Source organism: Sparus aurata, chromosome 16, assembly GCF_900880675.1.
Source record: "Sparus aurata chromosome 16, fSpaAur1.1, whole genome shotgun sequence".
Classification (NCBI taxonomy): Eukaryota; Metazoa; Chordata; class Actinopteri; order Spariformes; family Sparidae; genus Sparus; species Sparus aurata.
In genome coordinates this window covers 18097843-18113538 of record NC_044202.1, presented here as the reverse complement: position 1 = coordinate 18113538, position 15696 = coordinate 18097843, and the positions used below count along the sequence as shown (strand labels likewise).

Below are 15696 nucleotides of genomic sequence, written 5' to 3'. Positions count from 1 at the left end.
GGGCCTTAAGCTCCCTCCCAGTGATACATGTTTGGATTTCAGTATCCGTTTCTGTATTGAATCTGGGTGATAACATACAATCTTTTATCCACCCCTGCTCTTTTATTAGCAACTTACAACACATTCAGACACCAGGCTTCTTATTTTAAGCCAATGGTGATGTTACTGCCGCTTGCAATGGTTGAAATGACAAATGCTGTTGGCGGTAGATTACATGAGCTGTAGATAATCACTGTTTAAATTACCCAAAGGCCAAAGTGTAACTTTTGGCCGTTGTAGGGTTTTTGTGCTCTCTATACTCGGCCAAAGAGTGTTTGGAAGAGCAACGGAGTGATGAGTCTTCGCAAACCTCCCTCCATGATCATATCATAGCAATTTAAGCTGTCAGACTCACCTGGTTCTTTTTTTTTACGTCATGTCATATCAATACTTCAAGCGTGTTACCTGAATAGTGTACTCTGAGGACCTTGAGTACTGAGAGCAAGAAGAGATATGAGGAGGTAGCTCAAAAGTTATTCCAATCTGTCAGATCATTTCTTTTTCAAGTAGATAAAATCCAGTAAAGCCTGCTTACAGATCTTATTAAATTCTTTGAGTTTAGGTCAAGATATTTATACACAACTAACACTATAAGACCTCAATTCAGTTAGCAGATTCAATAAAACCATGCAGAGAGCTTGGAGCTCACACACTATTAGATCATGGATACCCATCCCGAACCTGTCGGGACCTGGTTCAGACAAAAATGTAATAATGGTGTTCGGGTTCAGGTCAGGTTTGCTTACATCAGTCAACGTTTGATATATGTATATATATATATACAGGGTGCCACCTGTGTTTTTCTGCCTGCCGCACATGGTATAGAGAAGAATAAAGAATAAAGCATTAACATGGATGTAAAAGAGGGTTGAGAGTGGACCCCCGTTTCCATGACCTAACCATCTGGAGGCCCCTGCAGCAGCTAAGACGGCGTCAGGAGGAAAATAATATCAATTCACAAACATGCAGCCTTTACTTGTTATGAGTGTCTTTTGTAACAGATGTATTCATTGTACAGAAATGAACCTTATTCATATGTAATCCTCAGTAGCCTCAATAATCCACAGAGCAGCGTTCTCTCAGAATATGTGCTTGCCCCAAGCATCTATGGCCCCCACAGCCACACCTCTACACACACCCGCAGACTTCCTAAATAGACAGGGGATGCATCCTGACATATGATGGCTTTTCACTTGCTGCAAAATGACAGTGTTTGTCTGTAACTGAAGGTCGAGCTTAGATCCCCGCAACCAGCGTCACACCGAAACCACCCACTGCTTCTTCTACGCACAGCCACAGGAGCACACTAAAAGCTTTTTTTTTTTAACCATTTGTTCTGATGTGCCTCATTTTGGAGCTCAAACACACACACACACACACACACACACACACACACCGGTAAAGCTGTGTGTAGTGTTCTCACGGTCTCTTAATCCACAGACGGTGATGGCTGGCTTGATTTCAAACACTCGCTGATTGATGTCAGATGCCTGCTGTTTTCCTTCTAAGGAGAGAATATTATGAATGTTTGACAAAAGGCTCCCTCTTATTGCACTATATTCAGGTACTGACTTCCCATCATGTCTTACAAAGTGATAGCTTTGGTAGTAGTAGTATGATTTTTATACATAAGACACACATTTTATGTATTTCTACTGCTTTGAGTGTGCAGATTCTGAGTTTTGCACCTTTGCCATAAGGTAAACTGAAATTTGAGCCATTGAACGGTTATGAACTTGTATCATGTTTAACGCCATGATGCAATAAATGTACTAACATTACAAGCTGGATATATAAAATGTTTTACAATGATTATACAATGTAACTGAGATAGTAGTTCTTGTAGCATCTCACCCTCTTTGATTCAAGTGCTCAGTATAAATGCTAAATCAAGAAATAGTTCATTTTATACCCTCCATTAATGACATTTGTAAAACATCAGCATTATCAAATGTGTCTTATCTGCAGATGACACAAATTTTTTTGTACTGGAGAGGATTTGCAGCAGATTCTCATCAGAAATTAGCAAATTAAAACGGTGGTTTGATGGTAATGTGTTATCATTCAATTTAAGCAAAACAAAGGTCGTATTCTTAGGAAATTTTAAATCAAATAACCAAGTCCAGGTTAAGATAGATGGTGTGAATATTGAAAGAGTATATGTAGATACATTTTTAGGTGTGATAATAGACCAATTTGATCTGCTGGAAACCTCACATGAAATCTGTACAATCTAAACTGTCACGAAGCATCTCAAATCACTGTACATTATCTACTGTTCACTGGTCTTATTTAGATTACCGTGTGGAGGTCTGGGGTATCACTTGCAAAAGCTCACTGCAACCACTTTTCACACTTAAAAAGAAAATAAATAAGAACAGTTCATAAAGTAGGATATAATAATCACACCAACTTAGTTTTTTTGCCGTACGTAAAAGTTCATTGACCTGGTTGAATATCAAACTGCACAAATAATGTATGACGCAAGAAAAACTGCGGCCAGGTATTATCCTGAAACTTTGTTTTCGATAGAGAAGGGGGTTATAATTTGAATTTCAAGATGCTAGCTGTTCGTAAAAAAAGTACGTTCTGCGATGTAAAATTGTGGAATGGTATCAGCATGGAACTAAAGCAATGTCCAAGCATGATCAAGTTCAAAAAAAGGTACAAGGAGATGATTTTCAAAAGATAAAGGGATGAGGGAGGGCTTTGATATGTTATAAAATATACAGTTGCAGTAAGATATAGAATTTTGCTCAGTGTATATATACATTTAGCAGACACTTTTGTCCAAAGAGACTTACAGTGATTCATACATACATACACTGATGGCGGTGGCTTCCATGCAAGGTGCCGACCAGCACATCACTAGCAGTTTGGGGTTCCGTATCTTGCCGTACGACACTTTGACATGCAGACCAGAGGAATCAAACCAGCGACCTTCTGATAACAAGACACTGGCTCTACCACTGAGCCACAAACAAGTGCTACAAACAAGAACTTGTAGTTTTCTGGTCAACCAGCATGGATTTCAGGAAGTTAGCACTCCCGGGCAGTAGACAGTCCAGCACATAACCTGCCTCGTGTCATAGGCTGTTTACACACATACAACAATGTTTTTTTTTTTGTTGGACACAGCCAAGCTAGCTGTTTCCTCTTGTTCTGGCCTTTATGCTAGGCTAAGTTAACAAGCTGCTGGCCATAGCTTCATATTCAATGGACAGGCAAAACATTGGTACTAATCTTCTTGTATCACTCTCAGCAATAATATGATAATGAGGATATCCACAAAATGTTTCATTCACCCTATGATAAATGTTGTATTAGACTTTTTAGCATTTTAGAACCGCACTTGTTTGCGTCCATTGCATAATGCGCGTGTATGCAGCATACCCAGTGAACGTGTGTGACAGTGCAGTGTAATTAGCCTCTGAAGAGGCAAGCGCGGCTTACACAGCCAGGCTGATGAGTTTCCGCGAGCCCTGCGCTCAGCACCGCGTCTCCTCTGAGAAGTGCTGGATCAGCTCCTGGGGGAGGGTTGCATATACGCAGGGGGCGCCGCTGAAGATGGATCGTGCCAGTCAAGGGGAAGGTAAACTGAAATTGGTAAACGTCCACACAGATGAGGCTGGAGGCTGAGGGTGTGGGAGTGTGCTGCCCTCGCGATTTGCTCGAGTATTCTGTAATTGTACGAGTCAGTTTATCCGTGTGTGGTCACGCCTGTAAGTACACATTCGCGTCAGCCCGTCTGTGTCAGTGCACATCTGTGTAAGCGACTCATTACTGTGTACTTCCCTTTATTGACCACCTATTGACCCGGTCCCAATAAACAAGTCTTTATTTGAATTGTGACTCACGATCTGTGTGCCGTCTGACTCAAACAAACAAACAGAGCTTATGTTCCTGGCAGTAAATCCCAAGTCATTGAGAAATGCACCAACTCCCTGAATAAAGTTTTTCCATCTCGCACGTGTGTTACCACAGCGCACACTTTTAATGCCCCATCTCACCTTGCTTTATATAACCTTGTGTGTTTTCTCGGAGACACGGCATTCCTGTGAAAAATCCAAGAACAGCCTTAGCACTAGCTAATTAGCACCTGTATCTCTCACACGTCATATGAACCGGTGGGGGAAAGAGAGACAGAGTGAGAGAAAGAGTGAGGGTAAAAGCGGAGATGAGCCAACGGGGAAGGCGTGAGCAAGCCGCGCTGGTATGGAAATGAAGGCTGTAATTATGGATGAATACATTATCAGATCAAGGCTGCGGATTTGCCCTCCCCGTGTGTTGTGTTCGGAGATGGGCTGATGTCGGGGGAATCCGCGGACCCCTGTGAATATCCGCGTGCTTGTTTACTCACAAGGAACAGGAGGTCAGGGTGTCCAGCCTTGCTCTACTTTTTAAAGCATGCTTACCGAGACTAGCATACTGAAAATAGATGGGAACAGTTTATAAAAACCGTCATTCATAAATATAAGATGCACAGGTGAGTAAACTCTAGTTAATAGTAAATTCACTATTAAAAAACAATTAAATGCATCAATTTATTAAGAAGCTGTTTATCATAAAGTTGCAACTCATACTTTACAATTGTGTAATAAATGTTTCATAAAAAACGCTTGTGTTTGTTTTAACAGTAAAATAACTGTTACCTAAGGATTAATTAAGTACATTTACCAGCCTCGAGAACTCTAGCATTACACAAAACGCCATAAAAGGGCATGCTAATGATGTAGCAACATGATCACGCAGCATACCCACTTAATGGGAAGAAGCTCAGTTAAAAGCACATAGTAAGCATTTTGACCATAACAAAACACAGTTTCAACACCACCCAACAAAAGCAGCAAAAACTGTGAATGTCCTAAATGGGGCGCTAACAATCATATTATTTCATGATAACATCACAAGTGATATGCCATATAAAAGTTGGGATTCCACAGATTCATGGCCAAAAACAGTTGTATTTGGATGGAGTGAATACCTAGAGTTAAATGTAAGAAGAAAAACATACATTTCACTGACTTTAACATGAGAAATGGGAAATGACTAAAAGAGATTCCACCAGAGTAAAATCTCTCCAACTTTGCTCTGCTACACTTTATTAGCATTTACCCTGAAAGACAGATGGTTCATATGTTGTGTTGTGGTTTTCAGGACGTTTTGGGCTGCAGTTTTGCATCCCAAACTCAAAAAATGTCAGATTTTCTTAAAATTAAATATTTGATTTATGCTGTGTTCCAAATTCATTTTACTCTGACCCAGTGAGACCTATAGTGACGCTTACACCGCTGCAGAAATCTCACAAGTGTTAACTGTATTTTTATATAGACCTTGTAGTTGCAGAGATATACTCTTTTCATTTTGGGAGGGTTATCAGTTCTTTACAGCTTAGTGATGGCTGTCGTAAAATGCTACCAAATTGACTGACATTTGATTTTAAATCATCTTTGATGTTTTTCGATTCAAGTTGCATCGCTTAAATAGGTATTGACGTATGACTAAAGGCAGCATTGATAAACTATTCAGTATTCAGTTTGTTGTAAATACAACTATTATGTCACTGTTTCTTCTTCCCAAAGCCAGTCATTTTTCCTGTTTCTTTCCCTCTGTACCTCCTATCTATTCTCTCCTTCAATGAGATGATTGTGCAGCCCAGGCAGTTGCTTGGAAACCTTTTCAGTCTCTTAAACGGAAAAACGTCTCCATTTGGCCGTGGTTTCACAAAACGAGGGTGTAGGGATGAATGCCTTGTTGTTATTGTTCGCTCTTAGGAGGTCCGTTTACTTTTTCATTCACAGCCTGACATTTGTAGCGCTATCTTTTTTTGATTTCCATTTATTCTTATACAAGTGAGAAAAATAGCATCAATCAAAATTGCAGGTTTATTCATGAGTAAAGGTGAAAGACATGTTTTTTTAATGTGTGTCTGACATGTTTTTTTTGCTGGAAAAAGTCTAATTACCACATTGAAATGACGTTGAAACAGCCTCCTGCTGTCAAACTCTGCACGCACATCAGTCCACGCAGCGAAGCTCAAACATTCAACAGACGGAACAATAAGAAAAATATTTTTTTTGAGTGGAGGGCAGCTTTAAACAGTAAATTAACGTCCGACAGTTTAACTTTTCATCCCGACTGTAGAGATGTACTACAGGGCCTTGTCACATGGATGTTGCAAGTTTTAACAAGGGGAGATGAAGCAAACTTGCGACTACACCCAACAGTATTACTGATGGGTCTGGTCAGAGAGATGATATGGTACAACCCAGTACAACAGCACATCGAACAGTCATGACCACAAAACCCATAATATCCTGAGAGCTGTTACTAAGCAGCGCACTGATTTTGGTTTAGAAACAGGATTGGCTTTCTTAATAATGATGATGTATGGATGGAACATGCTTAAACTTTCAACCCGGGTGCAGTAAAACGCTGCTTTTCAGCCTGGTGTTCAGTTTTACTTTAAGAAAAAGTATCCCTGTCGGTAACATCATTTGATCCAGTCTGACAAATCGCAACGACTATTGGATGGATTTTCATCAAATTTAGAGCAGGCGTTTCTGTTGCTCTCAGGATGAATAGTAGTAACCTTGGTGATCATCAGGTCAAATTTGCAATGTAAATACAAATATTTGCTAAATGAATTGCGCTCCCATCAGCCTCGGCCATACTTGTGTTTAGTGCTAATTGGCAGAATATGGTACTGTTCAGTTCAAAGCACTGCTACGCCTTAGCACAGCATGGCAGAGCTGCTAGCATGGCTGCAGACTCTATAGGCTCATTAGATTACAGATACAGATTAAAAATACTAAATGATTAACTCTTTGTCTCTGAAGTGACTCAATTACGAAATCTGTTACCCTCAAAAGCAGAAGCGTAATAACTCTGGCTCTCGGCGAAAGAAATGCTGGCAGCGTCTTTATACAATTGGAAAGCAAATGAGAATTGCCCAAGAATAGTTCCCACACTGTAAAAACAGCTTGACCAAGATCAATATGGGCTCCACACAGAGAAGTTCAAGAGCACTTTGAATTTAAGCGGCCACGACAAACTAATAGAGCCAATTGCTTTGACTCCGTGGAATTATACTGTAGGGAGTGGGAAGTAAAAAAGACTAATTAAACCAGTAAATTCTCCCCAGGCCTCAGCTGTCTGCAATTGCAGTGCTGGCCATACTATTTCTATGGTTCCACCTCTCAGACCCCAACCACCACAATGAAAAAGCACTTGAGATCAGAGACCTAAATAAAGTTAGTGCACAATGCAATTACCTCTGCAAAGTAACAATAACAGCTAGGATTTCTCAGCGGACTCGTTTGTAGACTTTGCGCGCGGTGCGAACCCGACAGGAATTTTTGAGCTACACTGAGGTTCAGCTGAAGAGAAAATGGCGGATGTTCTGAAGGAGTATTCAAAGTTGAGCAGGAAAGAGTCTTAAAAAGCCAAATGCGACCTCAGTGCCCGGGCAAGAATACGGCAGGCAGTTGTGTGACGGGCTGACGCCGGGGCTGTGACACTTTACAACCTGCGCGGGGCTGACACCGACAACAAACCTTTAAAAGAGCCCTCTCATTCATCAGCCGGTCTGCCAAGCTGTCCTCGCCGCACTCCGCCATAAGCAAGGTCATCTGGGTAAGAGAGTAAGAGAAAGCAGGCACTTCTGAGCGTTTATGGACTTGTTTTGTTGCGTTCGTATGGCCATAAATGAACCGTGCTCGGCCCATCGAAAGGGCCGCCTCACTGTTTCTCCCCGCCAAAATAAGGCAAGTCATGAGTCCAAGGTTGCTGCTGATCTAATTAAGCCCCCTAATTAGCTGTGATTAGATGAAGGAGAGCGTCGGCATTAAAAAAAACAAAAAAACAACGTGACCTCTCTCGGCCCCTTCTAACGTCAGGGAAGAGAGACAAGCGCCGACACAACACAGCTGTTTTCCGGGGCCGTCTGTGGAGACCGAGGGCCTGAGGACATGACGCTCATTTTCATCATCATTCGTTCATTATGCCCAGTGTCTCCGAAAAACAAACTCGTTTAATGATCTTGTTTATTTAAAATAGTCTCGGAGGCTGCCTGCTCTCTGCCGGCTCCTGGGAAAAGCTGATACTTCATTACGACTAATTCCCCATATATTGATTGAGATTTGACAGTACAGTGTGCTGTGCTGTTTGCATGGGAACAATCAGATTTGATTAACAGACCAAAAAATTGCATGATGCATGTGAAGCCTGGTCAACCCTGAAGTCCAAAGGGTCGTCCCTAATGTGAATAATACAAATGATGGATCACAAATCAATGCGTCTTTTGCTTTAATCTAGAATCCGAGCCTCACCGAGGTTCGCGCGTTCTTATTTTTGGCACACGGCACCTATTGCTCATGGCAGTGATGAATTGATGCAATATGATTTCTCATTTTGTCTCGTTTTTTTTCCTCTCCTCCCCTTTGACGCCTGTCCCTGCATCGCTTTGTCTTTTTATGCAGCCGCATGTGGCTGATGGTCGTATTATGCATGGTGGCTGGGTTTCTATTATGATGCACATGGGTACCGCTCTGCCAGGACATTAGGAGTAGGAAAAACCTATGTTGTTTTATTGTTTTTATTTGCTTTTGACAGGGAGGGAGAGAAAGTGGCCTAATCTTGAGTAGCGGTCGTTAACATTTTCTCTATAGAGGGCGGTGGCGCTGATATTTGTTACCATACACACACGCAAAGAACACAGACTTTCACATATGTGTTGCCTCTATTAATCTCCTGTTGTCTCTCTTTGGTCCTTGTTTAGAATCACAGTGCACACTGTGTGGTGAACCAGAAGGTGAGTGGGCATCGCCATTCCCCAATAGCCCTTGTCATCAACATCTCCCGCCTTGTTGTTTTGCTGTTCGAGAGGGTGGGGGGGATGGGGGGGGTTGGAAGCACAGCGGGGGCGACACCATGCCGCAAACACACTGTTCTTCAGTCTTCATCGCAGCAAAGCAAACGGTGTGGGCCGGGCTTAAGGCTCCATGGAGAAAAAAACGAAACAACACACATAAAGATAGCATCCTCCTGACCCGAGTTGTCAAGCGTTCAACCCGGTACAAACTGCGCCACAGGGCCAACAGATGTAGCTCCAGGAGGCAGCCATCTTTATGCACTTAAGGTTACTCTTACTGACCTGATTGATTGACAGCGTGAAGGCTGAAGGGTTCATCTTCGGAGTGCTGACTGACCACTCTTGCTTCTGCTTCACATCTCACTGAATGTTACAGTTTGTGTACACATGATGCACTCTGGCACATGTATTTCATATGTTTGTGTGTTCATGTGTGTACAACATGCTTCAGGTATTCTCAAAAGAGCCTGAAAATCGCTCAGCTCTACAGTATATTAAAGGGATAGTTTGGTTTGTTTTTTTAACTGGGTTTGCATAAGGCACTTATCCATAGGCAGTGTATTACCTCCAATAGACCATGGTCATACAGTAGCGTTTTCCCTCCGACGTCACGCTGAGGGTTGGGAAACTCAAACTCAGGGATAAAGTAATTCTGCTGTGTTCCAATTTGTATATTGGATACGGGTCGAGAATCTGACAAATTGTTAACTTTTCACTGCATCCTGAAAGTAAAAATCTGGAAGGCCATATGTCAACATAAAACAACACATCTAATAAACTGTTAGCATTCAGCCGCTTCCTCGCTAACATTACCTCTAGATTACATCCAGTTTGCTCCACTTCCAGGCCTGGATAAATGTGTCCGAGATGCGCGTTGACATTGTATCGGATAAAACTCAAAACAATAACGTTAGCTCGGAGTTGATCGAATGCTAACGCTAGTCAATTGGCTCTTAAATATGTAGTTTTACCTTGAAAGGTGTACGAATGTTCCTCCAGGTTTTCACTATTCACCGTCTTCAATCGAGGAGCAGTGAAATTATATCATTTTGTTGGTTTATCTGAGTTCATAGTACATGCTGCAACCTAAAATACAGCAGTAGCCTACGACATTTGAGCCTCCCACCCAGAGCGCGATGTCAGGGGAAAACGGTTTCCACATGAAAACGGTTTGATGGTGTTCAGCACAGCTTGGAGAAGCAGACGGGACCACACACAGGGCAGCTAAACAATGTCCTGCTGTGGAAGAGGGCGGCAGAAAAAAAGTAATTTACCCACCTAAAAAAAGCACCCAGTGGGGGAAAAAAAAAAAAATCAATATCAGTTTAAATGTACAATATATTTAGAACATGTTCACCACTTTGCCTTGCTGTCAGACAGACCTCTCCAGCAGGGGATTCACAAATATAATATCCATCTATGCTTTTTCTTCAAAGCCAGCTGACTCTTTGAAAAAACAGCAATTTTTCCTTTGCAGAACCAGGTAGTTGCTGGTATAATGTTTCAACAGTTAAGACCAAAGTGTAGCAACTCATGCGTTCTGCACGGTAAAATTACTGTTGTTGTCAGAGGTGTCTGGTAGCTTTGAAGAGATGACAACTGCAGGTCCATGCGCCGACTGCCATCTACTATACGGTAATACAGCGACTATAAATAAGTACCTCTTACACACCCACTTACAAAAAAACCAAACTATCCCTTTAAGTGCTCCCTACTGGCACTGTCTCACTCTCCGCTGCTAAATGCAAATCATTCCCACGAGCCTCCATCCATTTCATTCCTGAAATGTCTCTGCATGGATTATATTCTCTCCTCAGCTAGAAGTGTCTCATCGACTGTCTGTTGTTCGGTTTTGCCATGGCAGCCTGCTGTTACTGACAATCTCGCAAAACAACGGTGACCGCAGATTACCTGTGAACACAACAAGAGCTGACAGCTTTTTTCCTCCTTGTTTTAGCTGTGAGAGGAGCGGATCTAGACGTGAGCCATAAACATGTTCGGTGACAGACTCAGTGACAGATATGATATTTCCCTCTGGACTTAACCTTGTCCAGGAATCAGCCATGTGCCTCTAAGCCCAATAAGCATTATTCTGTGTCTCAAAAAATCAATGCTGCTCTCTCTGCTTTGCTTGATTGGATTAAGACGTAATCAAATCGAGCGCGATAACTGTGTGCCTGTGACCTTCCCACTGAGACAGGCAGAGAGAGGAGGGTGGGGTTTGGGGTTTGGGGTTTGGGGGGGGGGGGGGGGGGGGGCCTTCCTGGGGCTCAGGGAAGGACGGGGAATGTGTGTGCGTGTGTGTGTGTGTGTGTATCCGGGCAAGAGGGAGCTCCCGAGGCTCCTCCATGCTGTTGCTCCATGTTGCACGCGACATCAGGGCCTCAGAGCTAGATGTACGTTGTCCAAAGAGCATCCGGTGGGAGACCGGCCCTGGAGGGATGGAAGAAGAGTGTGTGCATGTTTGTATGGCTCGGTACTGAACCTCAGTACTTCTGTCCTAAATCTGTCCATAACACTGACTCCCTGAAGTTACCAAAACTTGCCAATCAACACCTGGTGAGATTTCTTTATCATACGTATTATCATATCTGCTGTTTTGTACTGGACTGAAATCGTACAGAGAGTTAACTAGAAATGTGAAGTACATTTTCAGGCTGATGAAACCAAAATAATTAGCTGAAAGATATGAAGCTGGGGGAAGTTAGAGGTTAGAGGCTTATAATCATAACCAAAGTTTTTGACATGAACCTTAGTCTAGTTAGTGTTAATAAAAAAAAAAAAAGAAAATAATGGCTTTGTCCTCAGCGTACAGAAAATGTACAATTCAGTTTTATTTAATCACAACTGAGATATTATATTGTCAACAGTGTACAAAGATAGATTCAAATATGAAGCGCCTATCTCTATATTTCTGTGTTTGCTCAGAGAATTATCAAAGGAGCATTGAGTGTATTTACAAGTCCAGCCAAGGTCTCTTTGCCTGCAGGTAATTGCTGTCCTGCGAGGGAGATGGAGAGACACTGTGTGATGGCGTGAGAGAGACTGAAGTGCAAACATGCACATTTGCAAATCTTGTCTCCTTGTCTTTGTACAGGCTGTTGAGCCAGAGGGCAAATATGTCCTGCTGGTACCCTTATTCCACAAAACAGACACACACAAACACCTAAAGAGATTGTTGGTCACTATCCTAGGTGGCGGCAAAATACAAAATAGATTTGCAAATGGGGATTTTAAGGGGTTTCAGTGAAGTGAAGCGATTAATACAATGTTTGATTGTATTTTTAAAGATGTTCAAATGTGTTTCTTTTAAAGGAGACATATTGTGCACTTCATAGGTTCTTGATTTTATTTTGGGTTGCAATTAGACTAGGTTTACATGCTCTAATGCACAAAGTTTCATCAGACTTTCCATTGTTGCAGCATTGTATTCTCCCTCTGTATGAAACGTTTTGCTTTAGCTTCTGTCTCTTGAAGGCCCCCCTTCCAAATACCTAGTCTGCTCTGATTGGTCAGCTCGCACATGCCTGAGCCAGCAGCGCTAATGACAGCAGAGCAGCTGTGCTACATCCATTCCAAACTAGCTGCTAGGTATGACATGGTGGCGTAGTGTGACGTCAAGAAGTCACAGAATTAAAGGCGAGACTACTGACAAGGCATTTCAAGCACTTCAGGACGAGTCTTTTCCGTGGGAGAGAGGAGCTTCTGTTGTGGACTTTGACATTTTTTTTTTTTTTAGCTTTCATTAACATACATGCACAGGAACCTAAACACATTGAAAAGCAGGTCTCCTTTGAAGCTTTTGCTCAGTAATTTGTCGTGCTAACTGCTTATTGGTCATGCAGCGGTATTCTGAATTGCTTTTTTCCAAGCAATCATTTGGCATAAAGTACAGAATCCTCATAAGAGCTTGAAATGCTAAAGGCACAGCTATTCAGTCAACATACTGAATAACTCTTGTTCAATATTTGTATTTAGATTAATTTTGTTTTTCATAATAATTCTCCATTTTGTTTAAAAGATGCATCAATTACAGCTATCCTTGGGTTGTTGCGTGAAATGGATCACGCTTATTTGCGATAATATGCAAGAAGAAAAAGAGGTAAAACCACCCAACATCACCATGAAACACAGAGAAGAGAGAGAAACCCAAGCTCTAAATAATAGTTACTACAGAACAAGGACAGGCAGGACACTTAGACGGGGCAGCCTTAAATATAAACATTACTGAAAAGTAGAAAGTGACTGGACTCACCTTGACTGACACTGCATGTCATCAAAGCCCAAAAGTGAAATTATCAGGAAGAGTCATACCCAGAGAATACATAATGACTTTAATGAGAATTCAAATACCTTTATTCAAGGTATGACATATGGTGTCAGTCTCATTTCACATTACTGATGTGGGTACAAAGAAATCACAGCTGTTTCTGAGTAAAAAAAGAAAGAGCCCCCGTCCTTCAGCTGATGCACCCACAGTTTACTCACCGACAGCAGACACAAATGTGAGATGGGGCTTTTCATCAGTGACCGAGGCTTCACTGAGACCTGAGCATCGCTGTGTGGGTGGAAAAGAAGAGGGTTGAGAGGGAACAGGGTGGTATGCATTAAGGAGGACAGAGCAGGAGAGTGAGAAGAGTGAAGGGTGAGTGGGCAACACTTTCTCCTAGAAATCACATTTATATGCTTCTACTCATCATGTTTTGATGGGAACAAATATCTGCTGCCTGGAATATGTTTACTGGATATTTTTGATGAAAGAAGTAACCTTTTTTTGGGGAACCCTCAAATCATACAAAGGTAGTTGGGGGTGGATGTTGGGCGTGCAGAGTCTCCCTCCAAGTGTTTCCAAGTGGTATTATTGTTGGCACTGCTGTTGCAAAGACAACCTGATTGCTGTCCATTTTCCTCAGAGCTGTATTTACAAACAACACAGTACAAAACGTGAGTTTATTCATTCCATTAGTCAATAATAGGGACGTGAAAGCAGACAGAAATGATGCCAGGCTGCTAGCCTGGCTGAATCACCAGTCAGCTGTCATTTTCCCAATAGAATTGGTGCCTGATGGCAGCTAAAAAAAGTTTATAGGGAACCAATTTCACACCAATTAAGTCATTATCCCAAAGCCATTACAGTGTGCAGCACTTCATAATGAAAAATCGAGCCAAAAATCGTGTCTGTTGTCGGATTAAGTAAATCAATTTGTCCAGTTTAAGGCTTGAAGTCACTTTTTTTTTCGGAATCCAGCCATGATCAGGATCCTTTCCCCAATCTTAACCAATTGCTGGGAATGCCAAAATACAACCATAGAAACATTTAATCTTACTTTATCATTTATGAGCAGACATCGTATTGAAAACAGGTGGAATGCTTTGTCAATGAACATTTTGCAGATACAAAAAAATATTAACTTTTTGTAAGTTGGCAGGCATTCAAGAACATTATTTTGCCATTATAGTGATCAAAAGCATAATCTAGGCAACATTATGTTTATTTCAAATTCTATTTGCAGTTGTATATTAATAGTATATAGAGTACATGTAATTTCGAAGAGACAGGGTTGGAGTGGGTCTGAACTCAGGAAAACAGATAAGAAAGCAGAAAATTAGCAAAATGTGAACCGATGATGAGAGAGAAAAGGTGGTGGTCAAGCTTGACACCAATGGTCATGGTCATAGGCAGAGCTGACACATCCAAACACAATAAATGACTGAAGGTCAGTGTTGTGGCCACGTATTGCTGTTTTACTGTTTTCTATATTTCCTCTGTGCTCTCTCCCTGACTTTATTGAATGAATGTGTTGGCAACCAAGCGTTTGCGTGTAACCTAGGTCATCCTTCTGAACCGTGATCCATTAGGCCCCAAGTGCTCAAGTGTTTCTTCATACTCCTGTACTTACAGCCTCTGCCACAGTCTGCACTTAATCAACATTGTGAATGGCTGCCTCTCAGTAATGTTGCCGTACTGCACAGACCCGCCATATTCAAGCACTGTATGTATTCAAAGTCCCTCTAGCCATTTCCTCAGGAGAGTGGGGGGGCGCCTTAGAAGTATAGGTAATATCATTATGGCCTAATGCATATCCCCCCTGTGCCCAGAGACACTGTCCTATATTGAATTGGGGAGCATGGATTTTTAATTTTCAGAAACCCATTTACATTGTATGTTGGCTAGACGAATAGGATGCAAGCCAGACCGCTGGCCAAGGTCAGTGTCCAATATAGAGAAGGCTTGTAGGCAGGTGTGAGGGGAGTACTGATGCTGTGGATTATACGACACAGAGGCTCAACAGTCATAATAATGCACTCTGTACTGCGGTGTCCATGTGCAGTATGGAATGTAAAGATGCTTTTCAAGTCAAACAACTTAAATTGGAGTGTATTTTTGCTAGAAATCAGAATAGGTTCTAAAGTATATCCATGGTATTTCTTTTACCTTCTTATTTGGTCACCAATGTATTAACCAAGGTATTTTCATTATTCTGCAGTGACAACACCCCCTACAATGATTTTTTTGGTTCCGACTCACAGTGTTGGTACTGACAGTTTGATTGGTGAATTGTCATTACGTAAGCTAAGTCCTATCTTTGATTTTGGCTGAGTTATTACAGAGTAATGTATGGCATTACAGGCCAAGTCAACTGGGTGCTTTTGGAAAGCGTGTTTCATTTGCTAGCACTCCAGCTGGATCCATTAAAATGTAGGCAGCAGATGCTAGAACATGTGGGGTGAACCGAGTGCTGACTGTGTAAGAGCAGCTGATGATTCAAATATTATGATGAAAG

General features: G+C 41.8%; 1 protein-coding gene across 8 annotated transcripts in view; it reads left to right on the top strand.

The window, feature by feature from the left end:
* The window catches only part of dlgap2a (discs, large (Drosophila) homolog-associated protein 2a), a 191942-nt gene that overhangs the window by 83015 nt on the left and 93231 nt on the right, over positions 1-15696 (top strand). For 3 of the 8 annotated variants that reach the window (XM_030443628.1, XM_030443632.1, XM_030443630.1), the window contains one exon: positions 8819-8851. The exons of the other annotated variants lie outside the window; for them this stretch is intronic. In XM_030443628.1, coding sequence (XP_030299488.1) covers positions 8819-8851 — 33 coding nt within the window. The remainder of the gene's footprint in view (positions 1-8818; positions 8852-15696) is intronic. 8 annotated transcript variants of the gene reach the window in all.